A 26,595-nucleotide genomic window follows, 5' to 3' on the forward strand; every position below is an offset into this window, starting at 1 on the left:
TTCATGGGAAGTAGAAAATGTCTAATTTTGCTACTCTACACAAAAGTACTGTTAACGGTAGGTATTGAATGCATAGTCATGTATTTACTGTTTTTCGGGGCGTTTTGCTTTATCCAAAAGGTGCCACATTGTATTCCAGAGCAGAAAGTGTTACAAATATGCAGAAGCCATTACAGATTGGAAAACATTAGCACACTGCTTTTGCACTACATCAAACTTCATTACACCACTTTAGTCCATTTGCAAATCCTGACCCAGATGTAACCATGTAATATAAATCTGAGATTAAAGAGAAGAAAAAAAAACTCTTAGGATGGAAAGTCAATAAGCAGCAGGATGCCTATTAGCCATAATTATTTTGTACTCATGAGCTGTGCTTGAAGAATATTTTTAATGACTAATAAAGATAGATGCTTTAAATATTTATGTGTGTACAGAATTGGATTGCTGGGAAGAGCAATCACGGGAAGGCTCTCAGACAAACCGAACAACAGACAAAGACTACACAGTTCAATAACACATACAAAAACAGATTGATCAGTATTGGAAAAGGGATTATTTCACATAAACTAACTGAGCTGTGCTTTACTACACCATTTATTGAACAGTAAACATTAGTATACACTGAAGGCAGATGCATAATGAGGTTAATACAAACAAACAGTTGCTCCATGAGTCTTTTAAAATGAACCCATCATGATTGCCAAGGAGGAAACCTTTTCATTGGCTGAAATAATCTGTATGCACTCTTAATTCAATAGGAGCTTCTGGTAAGAGGCTTAGAACATACTGGTTCAACAAAAATGTACATCACATTAAAACCAGAGTACTTTAGGCAATTTTTTAAAACTATGCACTCTTATCGTACTACACAAAAAATGACAAATTTGCTGAACTTGAAGCAGAGGTGTGTGAAAACAGAAAATACACAGTTCAAACACGTATGTGTGAGCTGTCTTACGTGCCACAAAATGTGTAATTCAATTTAGCTGGTTATAAAGTCCCGACCATTTCCTCTCCAGAGCAATTAATGCAATACAGCTTGCCCAAGGAAGTGATTGGATGGTAAAGGGACAACACAACAGGAGTAAATGGGAAATCTTCCAATGAGGACTCTTGTTCTAGTGACCCTGCTGACCCACGGAGATTTCCTCTCAACCCTCTGAGAGGGGTCCATTCTATACAAAACTAAAAAACAAGTTTTGCATCAGCTTTAACGAAAACCTAACTGGATTAAACCATCTGATGGTTTGATGTAATTAGTGCAGGCCTTATGTATTCTCAATATAGTACCTATTAGTATGAAAAAAGTAATCATATGGAGTCAATAATACAAAGGGATATGGGAGAGATGGCTCTTTACCATCCCTTCTATTTTTATTTTTGTCGGTTTTGTTATTGACTTTTATGTCCACATTATATATTACCATATGTTCACCAATGGTTTATTAAGTGGGTTTGTAGCTGTGTATTTATGTTATATGTACAAATTGTGAAATCCAGTGTGCTGGTTGTACAGGTAGACCTTTACCCTTCTATGGCAATGAGAAAATGATTGGTTTGTGTCAAGATGGATATCTGTGACAGCTGTTGCTTTGTCAAGTGGCATACTGGATTTGGTATCAAACCAGGATACCAATGGGTCATCTCTGGAATTTGGATTTACATATTTCATGAACCTCTTATGTCATTCAGGATCTATTCATTCAGGGCTATTATTATACAGTGTATACATCAAAAAAAGTTGCTTGCAGCCTTCAGCTGTGAACGCAGACTGTGTATGTCACGTTTACTACTATGTATTGTGCATTATGATTGTATTGTGTTCATGTACAGTACATTTTGGCATGTGTTTATGGTCCCCAGGAATCGAGGTTCCATCCCATCTCTTCCCTTGATTTGGGAGTATTTATGGGAGGAAATTGAATAATCAACATTGACTACAACTAAGACCAGGATTGGCTAAAACATGTCAGCAGGGGATAGCTTTCTTTTAACTTGATATGTACTAATAAACATCTTTTGTAACTGAATGGAGTACTTTCTTTGTTTACTGTTGTATATTTCACTGTGCACTAAGGGTGGATTCATACCTAGGCGACACCTATCAAGCATTTTACGCGTGCATTTTTTTTGTGCGGTTTTTGCAAGCCCGTAAATTAAGTTGCGTGTTTTTGTGAGCAGATTCTGGCACATGTCAATGGGCAAACGCGTGCAAAAAGAGATCGCAATGTGTGTTTTTCAAGTGCTTTCTATTGAGTTTATGGGACAAAACGCTCTGGAATCTGCCCCAAAGTAGAGCATGTACTCTTTCGTGTGACAGGCGTATTTCTGCTTGCGACAAAACACTGACCGGCACAGGGGCCAGAGAAATGAATGGGATTCCTGGTGTTGAGCTGTTTGTTGCACTGATCACGAATGACAAACAGCTTAGGTGTGAATGGGCACTTAGAGAAGAGTGCTGCTGAGCACTGGGGCAATCATTGCTTAGCTAGGTGAGCTGATCACATGTTGCAAATCGAAAGATAACATTTCTACTTTCCCCAAAATAAGGTCACATCGGGTATTTGCTCAATTCAAAGTTCAATTATTTATAAAAAGATCATTCAGAGGTCAGATTGTCTAACTTGTATGAGTATGCTAAAGCTTTTTGACTACACCCTTTTTCAAGATCCACTTGCTTTGCTTTTACTTCCAGCAGACCTCAAGCCCTCGAGTCATATTCTACATTTATTATAGCTTGCAGTTGAAGGGTGCACTGTATTCAAAGCTCTTCCATAGGAGCCCTGGGCTACACTAATCCAGCACATCATTATTTGAGGAAAATAAATAAATACCTCTTTGTTATTTGTGTGGACTGTTGCAAATTTGGGTCCAGTTCAAATACTTCATTATCCAACAGTCTTCTGACCGTCACATCTGCAAGCTGCTCCATTATCTGGAATACTTCATTGATTTCAAGGAACATAGAAAACTCTCGCTCCTTCCCTCGTGCATGGACGACAATGATGTCTGCCATTAAAACATTGGATGTCCTTTCAAGTTTCTGAAGCTCTACCCAGGGGATCACAAGTTTCACTTAATACAAAAACAGAAATAAAACATGATTGGCACACTTTTGGAAAACTTTGTCTTGCCTAATACAAATCGTGAAATATGTTCTGGACAGTACAATATAACAAAACAAGCTTGTGGAAATGGAAAATAAGCTTTTTTCTGCATTATAGATTTTTAAATAATAAAAATTAATCATACGCATATTTTAAGTAACCAGGTCAGTGTTTTTCAAGCAGCCATAGACTGCATTAAAGCGATTTCCGGACCCCTGCTGCCCCTGAGTACATAAACAGATGGACCACACAGCACTTTGGGCAACATTACAGATATAAAACATACATTTAGGACAAATATGGTTTTTTACATTAGGGAGCAACAACAAAATAGTCATTACAAACAAACAGCCCTCCTTCATCCTGACACTTTTTTTTGTCATTTACATTTTTCTTTTTTGAATATTCACAAGTTTGTTTGTTTTTTCTGTAAATTGTTTTAAAGGAATATTAAACTGTAAATTGTTTTAAAGGCAGACAGTTAAAAGCAGCCGAAATGCACATATTTAATGGTTACCAACCGAAGGACCCGTGTTGTAAAGAATGGTTGGATAGAGGTGATTATGCCAATTCATTTGAGCAGGTTGTAGCTGGAGTGGTGACAGGTGAAGCAAGAAATAAGTGTGTTAACGGTCTACCTGTCTAGTATAGTAAATGTTTATAAGTCATATGACAAACTTTGACTGTACAGAATAAAAATCCATTGACAGGTAACAGAGGAAACAATGTATAAGCATTTGAGCTGTGGTTTCAGCCATTTGTCTGGGATACCATCTTACTACAGGGTGCACCAATAACAATGTGCCCAGAGTATTCCAAGCAGACCTTTAGCCGTATCTTTAAAACAACAACACAAAACACAATTAGACATTTTTGATAATGACAATCTACAAGCACATACTTCTACATGATTTGCATTGTTTTGCATACCCTATATCTCTTTTCTTTCCCAGTCTTCTGACAGTGGCCATGTTTACCAAGAGCAGATTACTAATTCTCCTATTACTTCCTGGATTTCTGGCACATGTGACTAGACATGTGACTAGGGCTGCAACAACTAATCATATGTTCTTATTAATCATCATCATCATCATACATAGAGGGATGCATTGGTAGAATTAGATTTCGAGTGTAAAGGTCCACTTTAATAAGACCACACAACCGCAGCTGCTCATTATGTTTATGGTCTCTCTGTAATTGATATAATATATAATTGATGTACTGTAATTGTATCCTGTGTTAAGCTGGTAATACACTGCTCAAATTCGAGCACTGTGCGGCTCTGGTGGCAACCATTCTTTAGACAAAAGTTGATTTTTTAATCGACTTTTGTTGAAGAAGCTGGTCCGAAAAATGTCGGATGAACAGTGACTCCAGCCTATCAGCTGTACACTGTGTGCGCGGATGGGGGAATTATGAGGTTTTATTGTTCAGCCCACGGAGCGGAATGAGCAAAAGTGATGTGTATGGCCAATCTAAAGTTTATTTCCACTTTTGCAGCCAAATTGGGATTGTTAAATGTCTTTCATCCATATAGCAGAACTGTTTTTTTTTTGTAATTGCTGCTTGCACAATACATGCTCTATCCTGAAAGAAAAGTTGTTCTCTGTACCGTTTTGCCCTGGAATGCATGGTGGGCCCGGCAGGTTAACAGTAACTAAATTAGCTTTGTCAGTACTGTGCTAGCAGATCTCATTTTTAGTTATGGCCTAGATTAAAACATGTCTGCCCGAACAAAGGGTTAAAAGATCTAGAAGCATTGTATGTTAATGAGGGGATCTTAGTCTGTCTCTACTTTTTCTACGGGGACAGACAGAATTTCCTATCACTTGGAAACTGAGAGAGCAGCTTGCAAGGCCCCGAACACAAACATATAGAGTTGGTTTTCCTTAATCTGACTGCAAAAGTGGAAATACACTTTAGGTGTCCTGAACTCTGTATATACACATATACAGGGCTTTTAGGGTGTCTCACCAGTCAGTCAAAGATTTCACCAGTCAGCATGACCGGACTATAGCTTTGCAATTTAAGTTAAAATTTTTTAGGGACGCATAGAGCTTTCTTTTGGAGGTATATAATTCACCACTGGGGGGGTTTATTTTTTGCTGTATAATGAAAAAAGTACCGTAAATTTCAAAAAAAAAAAAAAGTTTGCCTACGTTATGTTAAAAAACATTTATTCTTACCCATATTTTTGGTAAAATATAAAGACGGGGTCACGTCGGGTAAATAGTCAAACAGCAAAACGTTTTCCTGGCACACTCACAAGCTAGCATGTAAAAAAAACTTGTCTCACCGCTAAGGTTAAAAACAGAGGTTTGGATACACGTCTTGTGCAGAAAATGTGAAAGCCGCACAGCCGCACCAAGGCACCTCTTATAGTGCGGTCCTAACGCTAAACTATCAGGGCCTCCATCTTGGAGCACATGGGGCAGAAGATAAAATTGGGTGCAGGTTTGTCAGGAGGAAGCCCAACCCCCCTTAAAGGCACAGGAACACACAAGGGATCCCGCACATCCCAATGGCAGCTGACAAACCTGCACCCAATTTCATCTTCTGCCCATGTGCTCCAAGATGGAAGCTCCGATAGTTTAGAGTTAGGACCGCACTATAAGAGGTGCCTTGGCGCGGCTTTCACATTTTCTGCAGAAGACGTGTATCCAAACAATTGTACATTACTTTTTTTTCCAACGCATCATACCACAACATGCTGCATGTGCATAGTGATGTCCTGCACTGTGGGTGCATTTCCCACTTATGTAATAGTGCATTGGGGTGCAATTCAAAATGGCTTGATTTGTGTTTTACTGTGCATTACCACAATGGTAACCTAAATGTTATCTAAATCTAATAATAATAAAGAAATGTATAAAACACTGAAGAATCCCTTTATGTCCAGACGAAATACTAGAAGAAAGCAAACAGTCTGCAGCTCTATAAGCAGTAAGGAATGTTCGTTGGTGGCGACATTTTTTGTTATAAGGAGACCCTCCAACCCAAACCTTTTTCAATCCCTCCTACTCCCCCACTCCCCTTCCAAACACACACAAAGGCAGACATGTTTGTCTGGTTATTTTCTTTAATGGAATTATGTGTCTGTATCCTGGATATATGTAACTTTTTATTTTGTATAAATAAGATATCTCGAATGTTTTAGCCTACATAAACCAAGCTCTATTTACCCTCTGGTCCCTGCACGCCATAATGTTCCAAGCTTCTAGGAACAAACAAAAAAATTAAAAACAGGTTCTACTGCTTTCTAAACAGGAGAAACCAAGCACAGCACTTCAAGTCCTCTCCCTTAAATGTAATGAACAAAGGAGATTCGAATACCTCAATGAATGGATGTTATTGTATGGTATCTGTCAAGCAAATCGGCTACTAGGGCAGACCTGCTTTTGGAGACAGTTTTTTTTTTAACAGCTCAACAACCCAGTAAATTCTACTTCAGAGAGAATGTGCAATACAATGCCAAACACATCAGAGAAATTTAAAGGAGGTAGCAAGAGTATATTCCATTAAAAAAACAACTATCAATCAACATCCGTCAATTACCTGAAATATTGCCAATCCTGCCTTCACTTATACAAAACACCCACACTACACTTCCTAAAACACAAAGACATGATGTGGGGTTGCCATATCCATCCAGGATTCACAGGTGTCCACACTATAAATATCCAAGTCCTTCATATTTTGCCATAACTCCAATGACAATGACTAATGAAGAGGAAGTGGGGTCCACACAAAGTGCTTTGAGCTTTCCATTAAATTCTGAGGGGGGAATTTATCCAAACTGGAGCAGAGAAAATCTGGAGCAGCTGTGCGTGGCAACCAATCAGCTTCTCTCTTCAGTTTATTCAGTTAAGATTTGAAAATGAAAGAGAGAAGGTGATTGGTTGCCCTGCACAGCTGCTTCAGATTACATCTGCTGCAGTTTTGATACATTCCCCCCACAATTATTTTAGAACATTTGAAGTTGTTCCTCTGCATATTAATGTTTAAGTGAGCCTTTCTTTGCTATTGATGAATACTGAACAAGTGGATGGGCTTGGAGAAGCATGGGTCTGTCTCTCAGGGTAACAACCGCCCGGGTTGGAATAAGAAACATCATCACATTTACCCTGCATACCAAGAGTCGGCCGGAGTAGGGATGCTGAGTGACTCCGGCTGGGAAACAAGATGGAAATTTGCAGTGAAGTTATTTTACATGCTGAGATACATATTGCTTGCTCATGTTAAAAGTGAGTGAACACGTTATTAGCTTTTTCCCAATAAATTTAAGTTATCCTATGTGTGCATTTCCTTCTGTTTTTACATGAATATGGGGGATATCTCTGGATAAGAGACACTGATAATGAAAGGTTAAAGTTTGAGATCCTATTTACTTCGTTTGTGGATGACCATGATCATGTGCATTTGGCCTTTGGTACTAGAGGCTTTCAGTTCCTTAATAGAAACAAGCATGCTGAAATACATTTTCGTATAACATTGCTGGCCTGCAGGTTTTGTCATGCAGCCAACTCATACAAACTTTTTGCATGTGAGGAAGTAAAGCCTACTTTATAACTCAGCAATAAAACAATATTATATAAAAGCACAAGGGTCAATAATTACACAGTCTCACGGACATAATCAATCGATATTGCACCACATTATTATGTATTCATATAACTAGTCTAACCTTGAAAGGAACTGTCATTGCAAATATCTGTTTTCTGCATGACTGTACAATGCTATCATACAAAAAGCAAGCAATTTCTATGCATAAACAAATAAACATATCAACAAATGCTAAATCAGTTGCTTACACTCTTTTCCCAGAAAGAAGGAGTAGAAACATATGTGGTTGATGCTTAGGTACAGCCAGCCCTGGCGTGGCACTCGGCCCTTCCAACAGCAGCATGAATAAAAGGTCACCAGCTTCTCTGCCTCTGGAAAGTTGAATCGGCTCTCAAACTTGACCAAGCCCTCACGGAACTTTTCAGGATCTTCCTCCTGTTCAGCCAACCTACTGCTAGCTTCCTCTGCAATAAGACCCTGTGCAAAATGAGCAACACAGTTTTAAGCGTATTTCAGATTTATAGTCTCCTCTATTTGCTTATTCTTCTGTGATTATTACATAATTCATATTTGCTATCTATCATGCAATTGTCAGTATTACTAATCCTCATTTTGTACCTATTCTCTGCTGTCTTTATTTTGCTCTTTCCTCATAATTCTACCTACCCCTTCGACCCTTTGAAACAAGTCTTATTTGAATGTTGTATTTTGAACCTATGGACAAATTTATAAAAAAGTCTCTACTCGATAAAACATTCTAAAAATATAGAGTATATATTACACACACAATAGCTTTGGTTTATCCACAGTGGGGAAATGTTTATTTCTTATTTTTTATTTTCTTTTTCCATTTCTTTAGGAAAGATGCTTCCAGCAGCTTAGGGGTAGTTATCATCTTTGTCTTGCCTGGACGGTTTTATACACATAACAATAGAAAATTACCAAAAAGTGTCCAGCTGCAGTATTTCTTTCAAGAATGGTGTTATGCCAAATAAATCTTGAGTGATCATTTGAAAGCTAAACTCATTGTTCAGGATGCAGCCTTTAAATATGCAATCAGATGTTAATTGAGGTAGATCATTTTTCACTACATATATGGAACCTCTATCAGACAATAAACTACCAGCCAGCATAGATCTACACTGTATTGTGTAGCAAATTCCCATACCAGGTCAGATTTATTTTTTTAACCATTTACAATACACAGGTACATAAGCACGCACGCCTGATGCTTCCACTTGTTTGCTGCGATCAGGCTGCTATCTTATGACCATGCTTACAATGAAGGTGGTGGGAGCTAACCAGTTTGACACCCAGTTGGTGAATGCCATCACTTTACAGTGATGAACTGAAAAATCAGTTTTGCCAAAAATACTTCATCATAAATAGCTTTCTCCCTGTGCTGTAGCTAGGTTTAGAAAAAAATACTGTAGGTCACAAAAACCAAAATGAAAATAAACGGTTACCTCTAATACAACCTACATTGCTAAATTATTTGGCCACATATAGGTTTCACATTTCTCTCGATGGAGAGACAGACAGACATTTCTCTGGATAGGGAGACAGACTGACAGTAATTTCTCTAGAAAGATCGATAGATCCTACCTTTACTTTTCCCTTGACAAAATTAGCTATGTCATCTTTGTTGTCAAACACTGACAAAGTGTGAAGCAAGTTCTGTTCCAGCCAGTCCCAGTGCTGTGTGATCTCCTCCATTGTAGCCCCTGGTAATATAAAACACAGGCTTGGGACCTAGTAGTAGCAAAATGTACCAACATCAGAAACAGGATTATCCAGGAATGTATACTGCAATGTGCAATGTACAGTAACACAAAGTTTATCTTTCACCAACTGACTTTGGTACTCTGCAATGTGTCTGGCTGTTTTGGGTTACTACATTGCGATTATGAATGAGCAAAGATTAGTATGTAAACCCTAATACATTTCTATGCTACATTTTGGTCTGTTAAATATACCATTGAAAGTATTTTGTTATATCGGTTCAATAAATGCAAAAACATACCTGCGGCTCTTGTAAAACAATGTAGGGCTATGCTGTGTCCTGTGCACACTTCTTGTGTTATCTCAAACAGGGTAATTAGCCCACCCAGTCCTTATCTCGGACCATAGAACAATTAGTCTCTATGTTTTAGAGAATACGATAGGGGAAGGGTTTGAGTAGTTTCGCAAAAGACAACTGCACAGGGATGACATCATTCAGTTCACAAATATGCTGCGAGTTGTCAACTCGCAGCAGAATTTAGCAGTGGAGTGGATTTTTGGCAGATCAGCAGGTATTTTCCTGTACTTGCAGGGTTTTTAAAAGGGATAAAACATTGGGAAATGCACATGTATTGCAGAGATGTACTGAATGTGTTTTACTGCCTGACATACAAATTTAATGAAAAACGTTCCTATGCTTAGCCACAGATAAACTGCATGTATAGGGACAGAGTTAACCAAAAATCCAAAAGTAGCACTGAAACACTATTATAAAGCTGGTCACACACCAGTTAATATGTTCTTCAGATTTGATTCATTATTACAGCAAACTGTAACAATAACAAAGTAGTATGAGGGCCTACAAAAATAATCGATTTAATTTATGTTCCGCCAGTAAGGACCCTCACACTACATGGTTCTCGATAAACTATTCTCACCTAGCAGATTACATAAAAAAATAAAATCTTACTAGTACGTGGTCAGTTTTATACAAGGGTGGAGATATGAATATAGAATGGAGGAGCAAGTCAGTCCGGCCTACTAGATTAGTCTGCAGACACCTCAACACAACCAGAGCTCACGTCCTTTGTAGAAAACTCTTAAAGTGACATTAAAAACGACAATTTTTTTTTTCCTCCCCCAATGATAATGTCAGCACTTACCTTAAATGATGTCTCTTAATCCGATCTTCCTCTTCTTTCCTGTCCTTTTCAGCCTTCTCTCCAGCGGGTCTCCGATCCAGCGCTGACTCCTCTGTCCTTGCTGGCACTTCCGATCCCACGGTGTCTGCATGCGTCCATAGACTTACCTTGCGTCTCTCCTTGTCTCCCGGCCAAAAATCCGAACTGCGCATGCGCCCGCCCCAAGATGCTTTGCGGCCGCCCAAGCAGTTTCGGACTCTGGGACGGGAGCGTGTGGCAAAGACAGGTTAAGTTTAAACCGCTGTTAAAGCAGTTTTTGGTTTTTTTCAAACTTTTTGCATATATCTACAGCTTGCTAGCAGATATAGGCAACAAAAAACGGAGGGTTTAGAAACCCTTTAACGATGTTAGATGTCATTAGGACTGATTGGGAACAGGTTTCTGAAATTTGTCAGGTCAAGCTTCAAAAAAAAAAAAAAAAACACTGCAGAAAAAAATGGGAGCAAAATGCAGCTAGAAAGCTGCAATCACATAATAAGCTGCCACAATATAATGTCTCATAGTAATTCTAGAAGTTCTCCAGTTCACAAAGTTGCAAAGTTGAAAAACAGAATAAAAGACAAACAATAAGTTCTTCTGAAATATTGTGATTCATAACCTGGAGCTGGGAAACATTAAGTAATTTCACTTTAACATGATTTGGTAAGGATTTACTCCCAACCAACGGAATAAATGATAAATGATCCTGTAGAACAGAGATTCTCCAACAATGGCCGGGGAGCCTAAAGGTGGCCATACACTCTACAACCATCGCAAGACTTTAGTCTTGCGATGGTTGTAAAGGGATTAAAAAAACGTACGATCTGCCTATCTTGGACAGGCAGATCGCACTCTCGATCATCGCAAGCCCGCCCCCCTGAGGGGCGGGCTTCCGATGACCGCAATGCTGAACGGGCAGTGTGCGCGTGCGCACACCGGCCCGTTCAGCATTTATCTTCCGAGCACCGTTCTAACCAGCCGAGAATCGTACGATTCCCGGCTGGTTTTCGAACATGCTGGTTCGACAGAAGACGTGCGACCGTACAGTAGAAACGGTCGCACGTCTCCGTTCACACTGCTCGATTATCGTACGAAAAACCGATCGCATACGATTATCGTACGATAATCGTGCAGTGTATGGGCACCTTAACATAGTTCAGTCAATATTCAGAAGCCTCCCACCGTAGCATCCCAACAATCTCAGCTTGGAAATACCTATTATTTACTTCTCATAGGCAACTAATGTATGAATGGCTATCTATATTACAATAGACACTTTAAAAAAATAAAGGTTATTTGAATTCTCATTGTTAAACTCAAGCAGGTTGGGATTATGCTCTTTAGAAACACTGCAACTGGCAATAAACACATCCAATGGATAATCCAACCTACACTGTAAGGGCCCATTCACACCAGATCATCTCCAGACTAGATTGTTTTCCGGAGCCAAAATGCATCCTAATGTATCCCTATACTATTCCTGGCCTCTGTTCACACCAGTGCAGTCCATTCCAGACCAGAAAAATACTGCTTGTCTCATTTTGTCTGGAATGCATGGAAACGTATCAATAACGCATGCAAACACACTGGAATGCACCTGAAAGGCCATTTTAGGGTCAAGTCACACCATAAAGAGTGCGTTCCAGAGCATTCGGTCTCTGGAACGCACTGGAATGCAACTCGCCCAGCTCACTTTGTTTTGGGGCGGAAGGGGCATAGCGGTGCATTGAAGTCAATAGAACTGCAGCCCTCCCCTGCAGTGCTATCACCGACACCCGAGCGTGTGGCACATTAGTGTCTAGTGCATGCAGCATTTTTTGCAGATCGCACTGGACCAGAACGCAGGCACTAATGTGCTACGCGTTCGGGTGTCGGTGATCGCACTGCGGGCGGGGGGCGTGGCTGCAGTGCCATTGACTTCAATGAACTGACATGCCCCCTCCCGCTCCAAAACAAAGTGAGCCGGCCTGGTTGCATTCCAGGGGCCGAACACTATCTTTATGGTTTGAATGGGCCATGAAGCTGGAAAAAAAAAAAAAAAACAGCTTCGGAATGCGGCATAATCGTGGTAAAAACACAGCATAACGCAATGCACTGCATTCCAGATCTGGTCCGCAAAATGGTGTGAACCTGCCCTGGGGCTTGTTCACACCAATTGCGGTGCGTTCCAGAGCTGTAGCTGCTAGAATGCACAGCAATCGCGCACTAGACTTCCCCCTTTGTTCTGGGCTATGGAGGTGCATTGAAGTCAATGGCACCGTAGCCACACCCCACCACCTGCAGTGCAATCAGACGAATGGCAAAACATTGCCAGGGTTCTGTTCCTCTGCGACCGAAAAAAATGCTGCATGCTCTATTTTGTGCGCTCGCAGTGGACCGGAACGCAGGCAATGTTTTGCCACGCGTACGATCACACTGCGGGCGGTGGGGCGTAGCTGCCGCTCTGGAACGCACCGCAATTGGTGTGAACTGGCCCTTACAGATTTTAGGTTGTTTTTTATTTTCAATCAGGCTCTTATAATCTACTCCACTTTATTCTTTGGAAGTCATCCAAAAGCAGAAGACATTTAGACAATCAGAGTTTCTTGAGTCTCTTATAGTATATTTCCAGACAGCCGGCCAACTGGCTAAGAATTTCACAAACAGGAAAATCTTGCAACAAAACACAATGAATGTCAGCAATTCCAGAAAAAAGTATATACGGTAAATCAGGCAAGTATTGAGGCTTAATTTGAGTAGACAGAAAGCTTGTACAATACTTCAGTCTAGTTTCTTCCCACATTCAGTAAACAAAATATCCAGATAAGCAAGCCTACTTAATGATCTAGCTGCTTGCGATTATACGGGGGTCAATCAAAAAGCAAAGCCTCCATGTCTGTAATTTGAGATCTATTAAGGTGCCCATACACCTTACGACCATCGCAAGACTTTTGTCTTGCGATGGTCGTATGCTCATTAAAAGCCCGTACGATCTGCCCACCTTGGACGGGCAGATCGTACTAGACTATGAATTGTTGCGTACCATGTTATAGAGGTGTCCTTACCCCACTAATGTATGCTTTTCTTTTTCAGATTGAGTGATTAGAACCATGGATCTGCGGCTAAAGCAACGAGCTGCAATTGAATTTCTGGTGAAAGACATTGGCGCACCTAAGGAAATTCATAAATAAGGATGTTTATGGAGACACTGTAGTGGAACTTCGGTTTCTCCTTCTTGAAACCTCTTCACCCAACGCCGCACATTGCTAATGTCCACTACAGCATCCCAGGAAACATTTAGCCAATCCATGGTTCATGGCAGTCCCTGGACTATTTTCATGACAGGGTCACTTTAAGTTGCAAAGTCCAGTAACAGTCAATTCTTAGGCCAGCTTATAGGAGGACAACACCACTAAAACCCCAGTTCATAACCTATGTACTTTGATAGGTGAACTTAGCATCCCCTTGTTACAACAACAAAAAGAAAAAAAGAAAGAAATACAAAAATGCAACCCCTGCATCATATATACAAAAGAACACAAAAATGCAACACTGCTTCTTATAAAACAAAAGGGCACAAAAATGCAACCCCTGCAACTTATAACAAAAGAACACAAAAATGCATCTCCAACATTTTATTTTTAAAAAAAACCACAAAAAAAGCACTTAGTAAATTTCAGGGTTGGACAACAACAACAAATCCAAGTACCTCTAAACACTTGATTAAATATGCAACACCTTCTATTAGTCACCATATCAATTTCTGCAAAGACTGGTTCTGGTAGAGTGACAAGCTCTGCCAATGACAGGTTTACTGGTGTGGCAGGGTTAAGGCCATGGCATGCATATTAACTAATAATAGACCACCTTTTGCTGGAAATGTATCCCTATTGTTCAGTACATGACATCTAAAACATAAAGAACATCACTCCTGAAGTACAGAGGCTGCCTTTGCTGACTCTTCATTCTGCAAATGCTAGTTAGGTAGCTGTCATACTAAGCATCATGCCTAAATATTTCCAGTCATTAAGGCTGGGTTCACACCTGTGCGTACCATAGGCGCGTTTTTTCAGCTCATTTTTTTAGTTCAGTGAAATGCGCGTTCGACACTCGTTTTTATACCTCCCTGGCGGTATGATATTTTTTTTTCCCTTTATTTTCTCTATGTTTTTTTTTTGGGGGGGAGGTTCACTTTCAAACTTCCCGCCGGTTCCGCCCCCCTGCGACGCGGCCGCTCTTAAGGGACAGAACTCGGAAGCGGCCGGAGGACACAGCGGGGATCGCAGACAAGGTAAGTCCTACGCTGTATTCCTGAGTGTGGCTCGGGGTTACCGCTTTGTTAACCCCGAGCCAAACTCGGGAATACCAATGGATACGCGCGGAAAAACGCCCCAAAGAAGCTCCTGTACATGTTTGGGCGTAGGGCGTTTTTCAGCGCATTTCCACGGGCTGAAATACGCCCAGGTGGGAACCATGCCCATAGGGAAGTATGGGATTTCACTTGCTAAGCGTTTTTCAGCGCTTCGAGCAGCACTGAAAAACGCCCAGGTGTGAACCCAGCCTAAGGGAGAAGTAAGCATATTAGGACTTTTGACTTTCTGATGATTTTACGGAAATGTGTATTTGTTCCAAGCAAGTGACACAAAGTATTGTGGGATCATAAGAAGAACCTGGCCACTAGCTTTTTAAGGAAGTGGTCAGCAATGATCAAGAACCCTTGTTTTTAATGCTGAAGTGTATTAGAGCATATATCAATGTGCTGTGTATAAACGGAGAATATTACTTACAAACACTATAGGCCGGTCAGTCTAACATCGGTAGTTTGTAAAATGCTAGAGGGCATAATAAAGGATTATCTGGTAGAATTTGTTCAGGAAAACGGGATAGTTAATGACAATCAGCACGGGTTCAGGAAAGACCGTTCCTGCCTAACTAACTTGCTAACTTTTTATGAGGGGGTAAGTAGAGATATGGACGGAGGTAAGCCGGTGGATGTGGTATATCTGGATTTCTCAAAGGCTTTTGATACGGTACCACACAAACGCTTGCTACACAAGCTGAGGGCTATGGGCATAGATGAGGTGGTGTGTACGTGGATAGAGAACTGGCTAACATTCTAAAGTGGCTTTTTACATCTTTACCCCACAGTTTTACCCTGTAACTTTTAAAAGTGTGTTTTATGACTTCCGCAATTAAATTTTTTCAGCAATATATGAGGAATGTGAGACTTTGAGCAACCTTCAGTATTAGTGAACGAAGTCATTAGCATTGAGTCACTGCACAGCAATGTTATTTTTAGTTACCTTAACATCCATGGCCATGCAGGCACACAGCACGTTTTACATTCTGGTTCTGAAACTCACCAATTGCTAGGGCCCAGTACATCTCTGACTCACCACAAGCAATGTTCGAGTAAACTTGAGATCCGGGGACCTGAAGCAATATCCGGAACGGGGCAACACGGGCATTGGAATCCAGCACAGCATCCAGGGCACCAACAAGACGACCTTTAAAACAAACAGGATTAAATATTAAAGTTGTTATATGCCAAACATTTTAATGTAACTGGTATCTTGAATTAAGAACTGATAAATGCCAGCCTATAGCAAACCCTGTTCATTTCCTTGTATGAAGCACGAGATGCCTCCTGTTACTGAAATAGATTCCTAAATGTATTCCTAAACCTATTATCACAAATAACAATGCATGTTAAAGCAAATTGTTTTCTTACAACAGATGTAGACTGAATATGTCCAATAAGTGTAGATTTAGCTGGTATCTAGTAGATGCTTCATTGTTTTAGATGATCATATTGCAAACAAGGCAGCTGCAGCTGTCATTTTTAGACGCTAGCATACGCATCTCATTACGCTAAAAGAGCTAGCTTATATTTATCACTAGGACAGACAAGTACAAGTTTCATCAGTGTACTAAATACCATAAGTTTAAAAAAATTACTTAGAAGACATGCAATAGATAGAACACACAGAGGAAAAACAAACTGTTTTTCTATTTCAGGGATGACTGCCAACCAAATGGTTTGTTTTTCCAGCTCCTGTCTGATCTTACCTCTGCAAAACAATATTTTAACAAAACAGATTTCTAACACGCATTCAGGACAGATTTCATTGTTACAAAATGCCTGTTTAGCAAGGTTTGCTCTGACAGCCTCCCCTAATTATTTTAGGGGTTGTGCCTCTCCTGGTTCCATGCTCCATATCTGGTGGCTGTGTCCCAAGGTACAAAGGCCATGGGAATGGGTTTAGAACCTTCTGTGATCCTTGTTGCATTGTAATATCCGTAGGAACCCCTTGGAGGCCGTTTTAAACAAAATATCCCAGTTGCTACCTAAACCAAAAGCCAGATTTGCTCCTTTTCTGTTTCTCGCAACTCATTAAATGATAGAGAGATCCTGAAAACAAGTTACCCTTAGCTTTCTGGAGGTCAAACAGAGGTTGATCACTGAAGAGTTGACAGCAATACTGAATGACTCCTATGAAAAATGTCTTCGGATCTGGAAACACTGGTTGTTGTACTTCTAATCATCATGACCTTTTGCGTATTTGTTGTAAGTCCTAAACCGAACGATCGTAACCTGAGGAGCATCTGTATTGCCCTTTATATGCGAGAACATTGAGGGGAATTTATCAAAACTGGAGCAGACAAAATCTGGAGCAGCCGTGCATGGCAGCCAATCAGCTCCTCTCTTCAGTACATTCAGTTAAGATTTGAAAATGAAAGAGAGATGCTGATTGGTTGCCATGCTTGGCTGGTCCAGATTTTGTCTGCTCCAGTTTTGATAAATTCCCCTTATTGTATTTAATACTCTTACAACATGGCAGTTTTCTATATTTAGTATACGGTTTGTACCACTTTATTTCTTGTTAAAACTAATAAGATATTTGTAAAACAAAATGTCTGTTTACAATTGTCATTTATATAACACCAACATTCCAGCATAGCTCCGAGTTTTACAAAATAACACATACAGTTTATCCTCAATATTTCTACACTGGGCTTCTCCAATTTAGAGTACGGTGAATTCACAATCAGCAATTGACTTGGCATTGTGCTGTTTGGATTCACCGTTTGCAAGCTACATGTGAACTGCAGCACACTACTATTTTCAGCTGTGTGTAAATTGTACTGGGAAGAGGTTTTATAATATAGAGTGTAACCTAATCAGCCTGGAGTCAGCCTGCCACATGACTATCTAGTGATGTCTGTTTCTATATCAAGATAATGCAGCATAATGCACGGCCCCAGGCACCATGTCTTTGGTCTTCTGAATGGTGCACTGTGAAAGCAAAGCAAAATATTTTCTTTCTCCCTCACTGTTGTAAAGTCCGCTCCTATTCCTAAAAATAATCATGTATATTTCTACAATCATTTAGTAAACTGGGCATATGCTATGTCGTCTAATATTTATTTGCAGGGTTTGCAGATTGAAGTAGGATCTGCCAGACTGCATGCCTGGCCGGGATGGGGGAAATCTCTGCCAATAACTCCAATGGAACAAAGGAAATTATATAATATGTCAGCAAGACAAGACCTACAAAATGACAGAAGGAGATGCACAGTACAGGAAAAAAAACTGCAATAGTCCTAAACGATACAAAAATGACAGTTGAAATGTGACTGTTTGGCTTTCAATGCATTATGTTTCTCTGTAACTTGACATGCAAATACATGTGTTTGCAAAGACTGATTCTATTTTAGCAGCAGGGATTAGGGTGCTAGTTTATAGCACAGGAACGTTCACACTTTGTAACTTCCTCATTTGAGACATCTGATAAATAACGGGAAGGCAGAAAAGATGTTGGTTTTCTGTGTAAGCGGAGACGATTTTAAGAAATGACAGCGACTTGCATAAGTAATTCCAAGTAAGTGCAAGAAGTAAACATACTTGGGGCGCAAAAAAAGAAGACTTGCTTTTGCAAAAAAGCTAAGGGCTTGTTCACACCAAATGCAGACCAGCTCTGCATGAGTTTCTGTACATGCAGTGCAGTGTGTTTTGCCGTGTTTCGGGCTGTTTTTGTAAAAGAACCTACAGTGGGCTTTCAGTGCGTTCCAGGGTGTTTGCATGCGTTCCAGAGCAGGAAAAACAGGGCATGCTGCAGTTTTTTTACATGCTCTGGAACTGGACGCTGCGGTGTGAACTAGAGCCCAAAATGCCATTGGAATACATTGGACGCAGTTTTGGTCCGGTCTGTAACTGCTCTGCTCCTGGAACGCACTTGGTGTGAACAAGGCCTAACTGTCTACTAAAATGACAAGACCGCCACAAAATTGCTAAAACATGAAAATATGCATATAATGTGCCTATTGTAATGGTCACATATCTGGGGTTTTCTAGAGCAGCAGTGCTCAATCTTTTCAGGGCCAAGACCCCAAACTCAGTCAGAAAATGTTATGGGATCCCATATATGTTGTTAATACATTTTTAAAGAACATGTTATTTTTTTCAGAGTAAGCTCACAAAGCTCCTCAAATCCCTCATGTATTTCCTCTTCAAAGTTCCTACCTTATTCTGTTCATGAACTCATCAAAAGGGATTTTTATTTTAAATATATTATAAAGTGCCCTAATAATTGTGTCATGTGCACAGCAGCACAACATTGTATACTCTCTGGAAGCTCTCCATGCTTTAATAGGGACCAAGACTGCATTATGTATAAGTACTAGCTGCCTCCTCCTCTAGTGTCCTTTATCAAATCAATGTTGCTTGGAGTCCAGGGGTGCTGACATACCTTGTCCATACCCAGCACTCTAGTACCCTTCCAGACCTCTATAATAGTAACACACAATGGTGGGAAAGACTCTCCCACCATGTATCATCACTACATTATAAGCATGCACAGTAAACAATAACCGCACATGACTGTAATGTAATAATGACATTGCCAGTGAGTGATTCACTCTTCTTCCACTGCACATTATTCTTTATTACACAGACGTGAAGCACGCATGCCTTCTACTAATGACAACGGTCAGAGAAAGTCTTTCCCACCATGTTACTTGAAATACAGTAGTGGGAAAGTCTTGCAATCCCAAACATTTTTCGTGTGTTTGGGTTCACACACTATGGGTCTGACAAAGTGATTTCCAACTGTGCTAGTCAATGAATCCCAGGGAGGATCAGCCAGGTGCTCCAGTATCTCCCACATGAATATGGCAAGAAGTTTTATTGTTTCAGTGTACATTGACTTCCTATGCATTTCCAAATTCTGCAGAAATATACTGTTGTTAAAGGGTATCCATGGTGAAAAACTAAAACTAAATATGTATTTCTACATTGAATTTCTATTAGTTCTATCCCACTCCTAATACCCATATCGATCCAGAAGTTTGTAAAATTTACCCTATTGAAGATGCCCAAAAGATCTTCCCTAATCCACTGACACAATTTCACTCAGCCCTGTAAATGTGCACTTCCTTGTACTACCACTCTCACAGAGCCTGCTTGCTAAACAATGTAACATTATCATTGCTTGCTAGAAACAATGCATTAAGGGCTGTGTAGTCTTGAGAAATGGAGATTGCATCACATCAAGGAGCAGGAAAAGAGATGCAAAGCACACTGGGAAAGTGATGGGCAGACAAAAGGTAGCAGGGTTTTTTTTTCAAGTAAGCTTTGATTGCATTATGAAAAACAACCCTAGTATGTATTCCTATTACAATGCTGATTTTATAACAGGATAGTATATGCTGGGACTTTAGAACGCCTTTAGATACAAAACACAATCAAATTATACCCCATATTAAAAATGCCTTGCTGGCGTGTGACCTAAACAGGCTTTCCCCATCATTCTCTAAGAACTGTACAACGAAAGGGTGGAAAACCTGAGCAGTCCCCATTCTGCCATTACTAACAAACCTCCAGATTTCTCATACTCTCATATCAACCAATGATGCAAGCATCAAATCTTAGCTAGCGTTCCAGCACAAAGCATTGAAAACATTTGTTCTTGTAGCACTGACGTGCCTTGGGAGAGACGGTGGTGGCCACGTCCTTTTTGCACTAGATGTATGTGCTCTCTGCCTTCTATGTCCTTCTGTATTGTACTGTTTTGTTTACTGTAACTTACAAACTTCCTCAAAATAAACATATTCTTTAAAAGAAAACATTTGTTCTGTCAAAGCTTAGAAATCCTAATAAAATAAAAAAAAAGATTAAAAAGTATCATTATGATAAATTAGGATATAAAAAAACATTTAAATGAAGATATTGATATCTGATCTACTTTATGAGCTGCTTCAAAAACGTTTAACGATAATTGTGACCCGTTTTAATCTGAATTTATTTCAAAACGCATGCCAAGTTGATAAAAGATGAGTGCAGCTTCTCAGAAGGTCAGTCAAAGATGAAGGCACAGGGGCTTGAGAATGTGTGAGGTTATTCTGGCAGGGCTCCCAGTCTTCTCATCATAACTACATTAGTGGATAGCAAGCAAAACAGACACATTTTCCTTTGCAGATGGACATTACAGTGACCGAGTAGAAGAAATGTTGGGAGCTGAAGTTTGCCAACAAGTGTTGAAAGTCACAGGTAGCTGAATCGCAGTATTATGTGAATATGTTAGCAGTTCTTCCAGGACAACTAGAAGAATAACTGTACTGAGAGGATAAATTGGAAAAATAGGAATTATTAAGAAGAATGAGGGCCCATGATGCTGTGGAGGAAGAGCAACCAGCCATTGTTATGTCAATATAATTATCCGACAGTAAATTTCTCTCAAAATAAGGAATTCAAATATATCTAAACCCAAAACCAAAAAATTTAATAAACTGCAGCCTACCCATTCTTAGATGCAGTGGCTGCGTTATTTCCTTTTTTAGGCTTTTTTCCATCTAGTGATCTGACCAGTGAGTCTGTTATTTTTCAACTTCCTTTATCAGACCAAACTGTCCATCAAAAGTGTTAGTCAGAGGGATGAGACAAATCATTTAACATTGACAGGGGTGCTTACAATGGTCAGCTTTTACTCGCTTATCTAACACGCAAACCAAAAGGAAAAAGGAACTGTTGCTGGAACTGATTAGAAAGTGTTAGCTGGAGTTCGGCTTTTCATTTCAAGATGAAAAACAAAAACCTATGTCAACAGCATGCCGTCATCTAGGCACAAACAAGCAGCTGATCTTTGCACTGCAGGGGGTAGCCCCACCGAAAGGGAAAACTTTATATTTCCCTGGAGTCGGCCTTAAATTATAGTAATAATAATACAGCGTGTATAAACATGAAATGCATGGTAGAGTTGCTTTGGGTCACGTGATATTCCACACTACCATCAGTTATAGCTAAATATGTAGAAGGGCTCCTGTAATTGCATACTTTTCCTTAATATATAAAGAGAAATATTAGGTTAAATCAGCCGTAAACCCTACAAAAATAACATTTGCCAGCAGGTAGGGCCTGGGTAGAATAGAATTCATCATTTTCTTTTGCCAAAGCCTCTTTTACTTACCTGCAAGCAAATATTTTTAGTCTGCACACTGATTGTGGTACATACAGTACAGTATATAGTCCCAGCATCTGTAATGGAGCCGGGTGCCGAGATAATGTAACGTCAATGCACATGCATAGGAGTTAAATCATTAGTGCCTGCCCAATGGGTGAAGCAAGAAGACATCCAACTCGGAAGAAGAGAAGAAGGTCATGGCACCAGGGAGAACGCAGTGGATGCAGGGAGCGCAGACCTGACATCCCTGGAGGAGAGCACAGTATAGTAAATGGCAGTATCGTTTAATCCTGCTTTAAAAAACAGAATACACTGATTGTGTTTTTATAGATTTGAATGTCTGAAGGCAAATTTAAAGAAAACATTATTACTGTATACCTTAGTTACTGACTTTTCTTATAAAAAAAAGCCAATTTACTATAAACCCTGAATCTATCCATCTATGTAAGTAAGACTACAGCGCTCACATCCTTAGCTGCAGACTGTTAATAATCAACACACTGGAAAGTCACAGCAGTGCCCAAATAATAGATTATTGAAAAATCTAAGTGCGCTCTGTTCTTTCACCCTAGTAAAAATGACTCATAAAAATAGAATGGTGGCCACAGTAAAATACAGATTAGGCCTGGCCTGCAGAAAAATCTCCTTGGAGATTCTGGATCTTCACTCTTCACTGCACATTACTGAGGTCAATTTGCCATGCAGTTCCTGTCACAGAAAGCAGCCAGAGGCAGCTCAGCCTATCTCTAGCAAAACAAATTAAGTCACCTTCTCTGGCCGCCATAAAAAATAACATTGCTGAAAGTAAGACAATACGTTCACTACTGGAAATTGTTAGCTACAGGAAGAGCAATATAAACAGCATCTGTACCAGAACAGGAAGTCCAACACAGCTAGTCCACCTAAAACTCGAAGGCCCCACTCACACCTTTGCTTGTGCTAAAACCACTCTGGGAAAAGTGATCATTTACACACTGCACAGAGTATGCAAATTATTCAAAAGCTGTGTGTTATGTGTGAAGCCCCAAAGCAACGTATACAAATTGTACCTTGCAGGCCCGCTGTCTACAGCACACAAAGGCCAAGCTTCCAGGCACTGAAAACATGGAGACAGGCGACCTGAGCTGTACAGTGCTCCGGTCACATCACTGCCCCTCCTCACTTTCCTCTATTCAGAAACAAATGACTCACAAACATGGAATAGTGGCCACAGTGAAATACAGATTAGGCCTGGCCTGCATAAAAACCTCCTTGGAGATTCTGGATCTTCACTCTTCACTGCACATTACTGAGGTCAATTTGCCATGCAGTTCCTGTCACAGAAAGCAGCCAGAGGCAGCTCAGCATATCTCTAGCAAAACAAATTAAAAGAGAACTATGGGGGTAACCTTTTTATCCCATTGCGAGCGGTGATGACAGTCACGGCTCTGTGCAGGGAGATGATCGGGAAGTGAGCGAGCAACGATATGTGTTTCGCTCACTTCCCGATCTACTGAGCCGACCTGTGACAGTCTCATTGTCACAGGTCGGCTAGAACTATGAGGATGAGTGAAAATCACTCACCTCATAGATCTCCTTTAAGTCACCTTCTCTGGCCGCTATAAAAAAGAACATTGCTGATATTAGCAATGAGATATTTTGTGAATCGAGGATAGTGAGGAGGGGCAGGTGATGTGACTGGAGCGTTGTACAGCTTGAGTCGCATCTCTCCCTTTTTTCAGTGGCCGGAAGCTGGGCGTTCTCTGCGGGGCACAGTATGCTGCCAGGTAAGATTTGTATACTTCGCTGCAGCCCTCTGCACATAACATACAGCTTATTAATGATCATTGGCACATCCAGTGTATTGTGTAACTTATCATTTTGCCCGGAGTGTGGCTTTAAAGTGCATTTCCTTGTTTGTAGCCCAATTGGTATACCGCCTCTTCTATATTTATTACATGTCCTCACTCATATCACATACAATTTGCTGCTCATATATTACTAGCTTCCTCTAAACTAAAGGAGGCAGGGGGAGGTCATCACAAATATTCCTGTCTGTACTGTGCTACCAGATCTCATTATCAGTTGTAAACTAGATTTAAATCACGTCTGTCCTAACAAAGGGTCAAAGATCTAGAAGCATTGTATGTTAATGAGAGGAAGCCCATAGTGTCATTATTCTTTGGGGGGGGTTCCCAAATTTGACAGCAAAAGTGGAAATACACTTTAAAGAAGGATTCTGGGTAAAACCCTTCTTAGCCCCACTGCAAGGTTTAAACTCACCTCAGAGCCGGCTGGCTGGATGTTACAGCGCTCGCTCCAACCTCCTCCTACACTCCAGTGATGGAATGTCCCTTGGCATCCTCACATCCAATACACGGTGAGGGGAATTGATCAAAATTGGAGCAGACAAAATCTGGAGCAGTTGTACACGGCAACCAATCAGCTTCTCTCTTTAATTTTCAAATCTTAACTGAACAAACTGAAGAGAGAAGCTGATTGGTTACCATGGGCAACTTCTCCAGTTTTTATTAATTCCCCCCCAGTGTATTGTACATGATGACTCAAGACCTGATGTCACATGATAAACGTAAGAATGCTGGAGCGGAGGGGGAGCGAGGCTGAAAGAACCAGCCAGCTCTGAGGATGGGCGAGTATAACTTTCTTATTTTTGCACTTAGACCAGAACAAACACTTAACCCTTGCAGTGCAAGGGTAGCCCCACGGTCTTTTCAAAGTGCTAATTACTAATGAATTGGCTTTAATGCTTTCCAAGTCCCTGACCTGGAAGAAGTATGTAGATCAGAAGTTCTGACAACACCCTGACTTTCCTTAGCTGCATATTTGTTGCAGTCTATAATATTCTCTCAGTACAGGTTTTTCCTAAACCCAGTTAAAGCCTTTCAACATGCAGGCCAATATGTTCAATCGCTGCAGAACTTTCTCCTCTAGGACCCTGCGGCAGCCTGATTAATACACTGAAGACAAAGAGCACATATCACAGAATCAAGTGACAGGAGGCTGTGGTTCCAAACAGACACCTGCTAATCTAGTAGCATATAGTTTGATAAAACACATATTAAAGTAGTATTAAACTCTCAAACGTTTCCAATATTGAATCCAGATCAAACAATATACATTTCCCCGCTAAGTATTTCTTTACATTTTTACACAAGCACTTAGAGTCATCATGCGTCCAAAAAGCTGATCCAAGTCTCTCAGCTCAGCTTCCCTGAACTTCCTGTCAAGTACAAGATCACGAGGAACAGAGCAGTCTCCAGCAGCTATCTGGATAGTAAGAATGGAGAAAGGAGGAGCGAGGAAGGAGAAGCTGGGAGGAGGGGAGCAGCTAGCTTTGCTGTGCCTGTGTATTTGTGGAGACACACACAGCTTACTAGCACACACAAGGGTGGTTCCATAGGACCCTGGAAGGGAAAGGAGCCACCCTAAAAAAGGAAGTCAGGACCAGTGCTCAGGGGACCAGCTAATTCTGCAAGAAACTAAAACATCAGGAAGCAAAATCCAGTGTAAGTGATTCAATCAGCAACTGAAATAGCTTAAAAACCTTTTCACTTTAATATCGAATTAAAGACTTCAGCATACCATCACAAATGTGGTGACCGATTTAACCTGGAGCAAGGGGGTTACTGTTTACAAATGGGTAAAAGCACAGCCAGCAAAAGCGTGTGCCTGGTACACACAGTAATCCCATCCATGTTACAATTAATAATTTATTTGGCATGTAGCAAACATTTGTTCAAGAAAAATACATTAGCGGTTTATATATATAGGGAAAACTTTCTCCACTCATACATAACCATAATGACTAATTCTACAGATTTCAGAAAATCCCATTTTTAGAAGAGGACATATGGGTTGGCATATGCGTGTGGCTGAGCTGGTAAAGAAATACATTAATATGTACATTCTCATTACATGCTGACACTAGACACGTTAGCATTTGAAACAGAATTCATTTGTAGGACATCATACGGTACAGGGACGCTAGTCAGAGCTTGTAATGTCTTATTGTTTTTGTTGTAAAGTCGCTGATTGAGGGTCTGTGCTCCAAACACTCAGATTCATCATCATACAGATGTCTTACATTCCTGGAATTGCTCCAAATGCTTTCCTAGCATAAGCTGTACAATATTAATAAAGCTGGAGAAAAAAAAACTGATGCTTTTTATGGGTTACCTGAGCAAGGTTCCAGACCACATCCAGGTAACCCATTGCTAACACCAACATATAAAGTGCTTAACATAGATTTGTCTACTGAATTAAAGCGACAGTGAACTGCGGTGTGAAGGGTTAGTTTTTCACAGCATACTTTAAAAAGAAAGAGAACTATGGGGTAACCTTTTTATCCCATAGTTCTCTTTAGGGTCACGGGAGGACTTATAACAACGTCCTCCTGTGACCCAAAACTCAGGCTATTGCCCACAATATGCTGAGAGTGCCGCAGCTGGGATGGATCCCGTCAATACTGTCGAGATCCACCCAGCTGGCTGATTGACAGCAGGCTCTGCCTATCTAGAGCTATGTCCGCCCCCTCCAGTCAGCGCTCGTAGGGGGGGGGGGGGGGGGGGGGGGAGTCGGCGG

The 26,595-nt window shown here is 40.5% G+C and overlaps 1 protein-coding gene across 2 annotated transcripts in view; it reads right to left on the reverse strand.

The window, feature by feature from the left end:
- TBC1D8 (TBC1 domain family member 8) overlaps nt 1-26,595 on the reverse strand; it is a 77,595-nt gene that overhangs the window by 42,846 nt on the left and 8,154 nt on the right. Inside the window, exons 2-5 of one of the 2 annotated variants that reach the window (XM_018554143.1) lie at nt 15,952-16,062; nt 9,279-9,397; nt 7,922-8,150; nt 2,838-3,078 (exon numbers count right to left, since the gene is read on the reverse strand). In XM_018554143.1, coding sequence (XP_018409645.1) covers nt 2,838-3,078; nt 7,922-8,150; nt 9,279-9,397; nt 15,952-16,062 — 700 coding nt within the window. Of the gene's footprint in view, nt 1-2,837; nt 3,079-7,921; nt 8,151-9,278; nt 9,398-15,918; nt 16,063-26,595 lie in introns of both variants that reach the window. The other variant, XM_018554142.1, reaches the window with a different exon arrangement.

Source organism: Nanorana parkeri, unplaced genomic scaffold, assembly GCF_000935625.1.
Source record: "Nanorana parkeri isolate BGI_ZX_2015 unplaced genomic scaffold, ASM93562v1 scaffold143, whole genome shotgun sequence".
Classification (NCBI taxonomy): Eukaryota; Metazoa; Chordata; class Amphibia; order Anura; family Dicroglossidae; genus Nanorana; species Nanorana parkeri.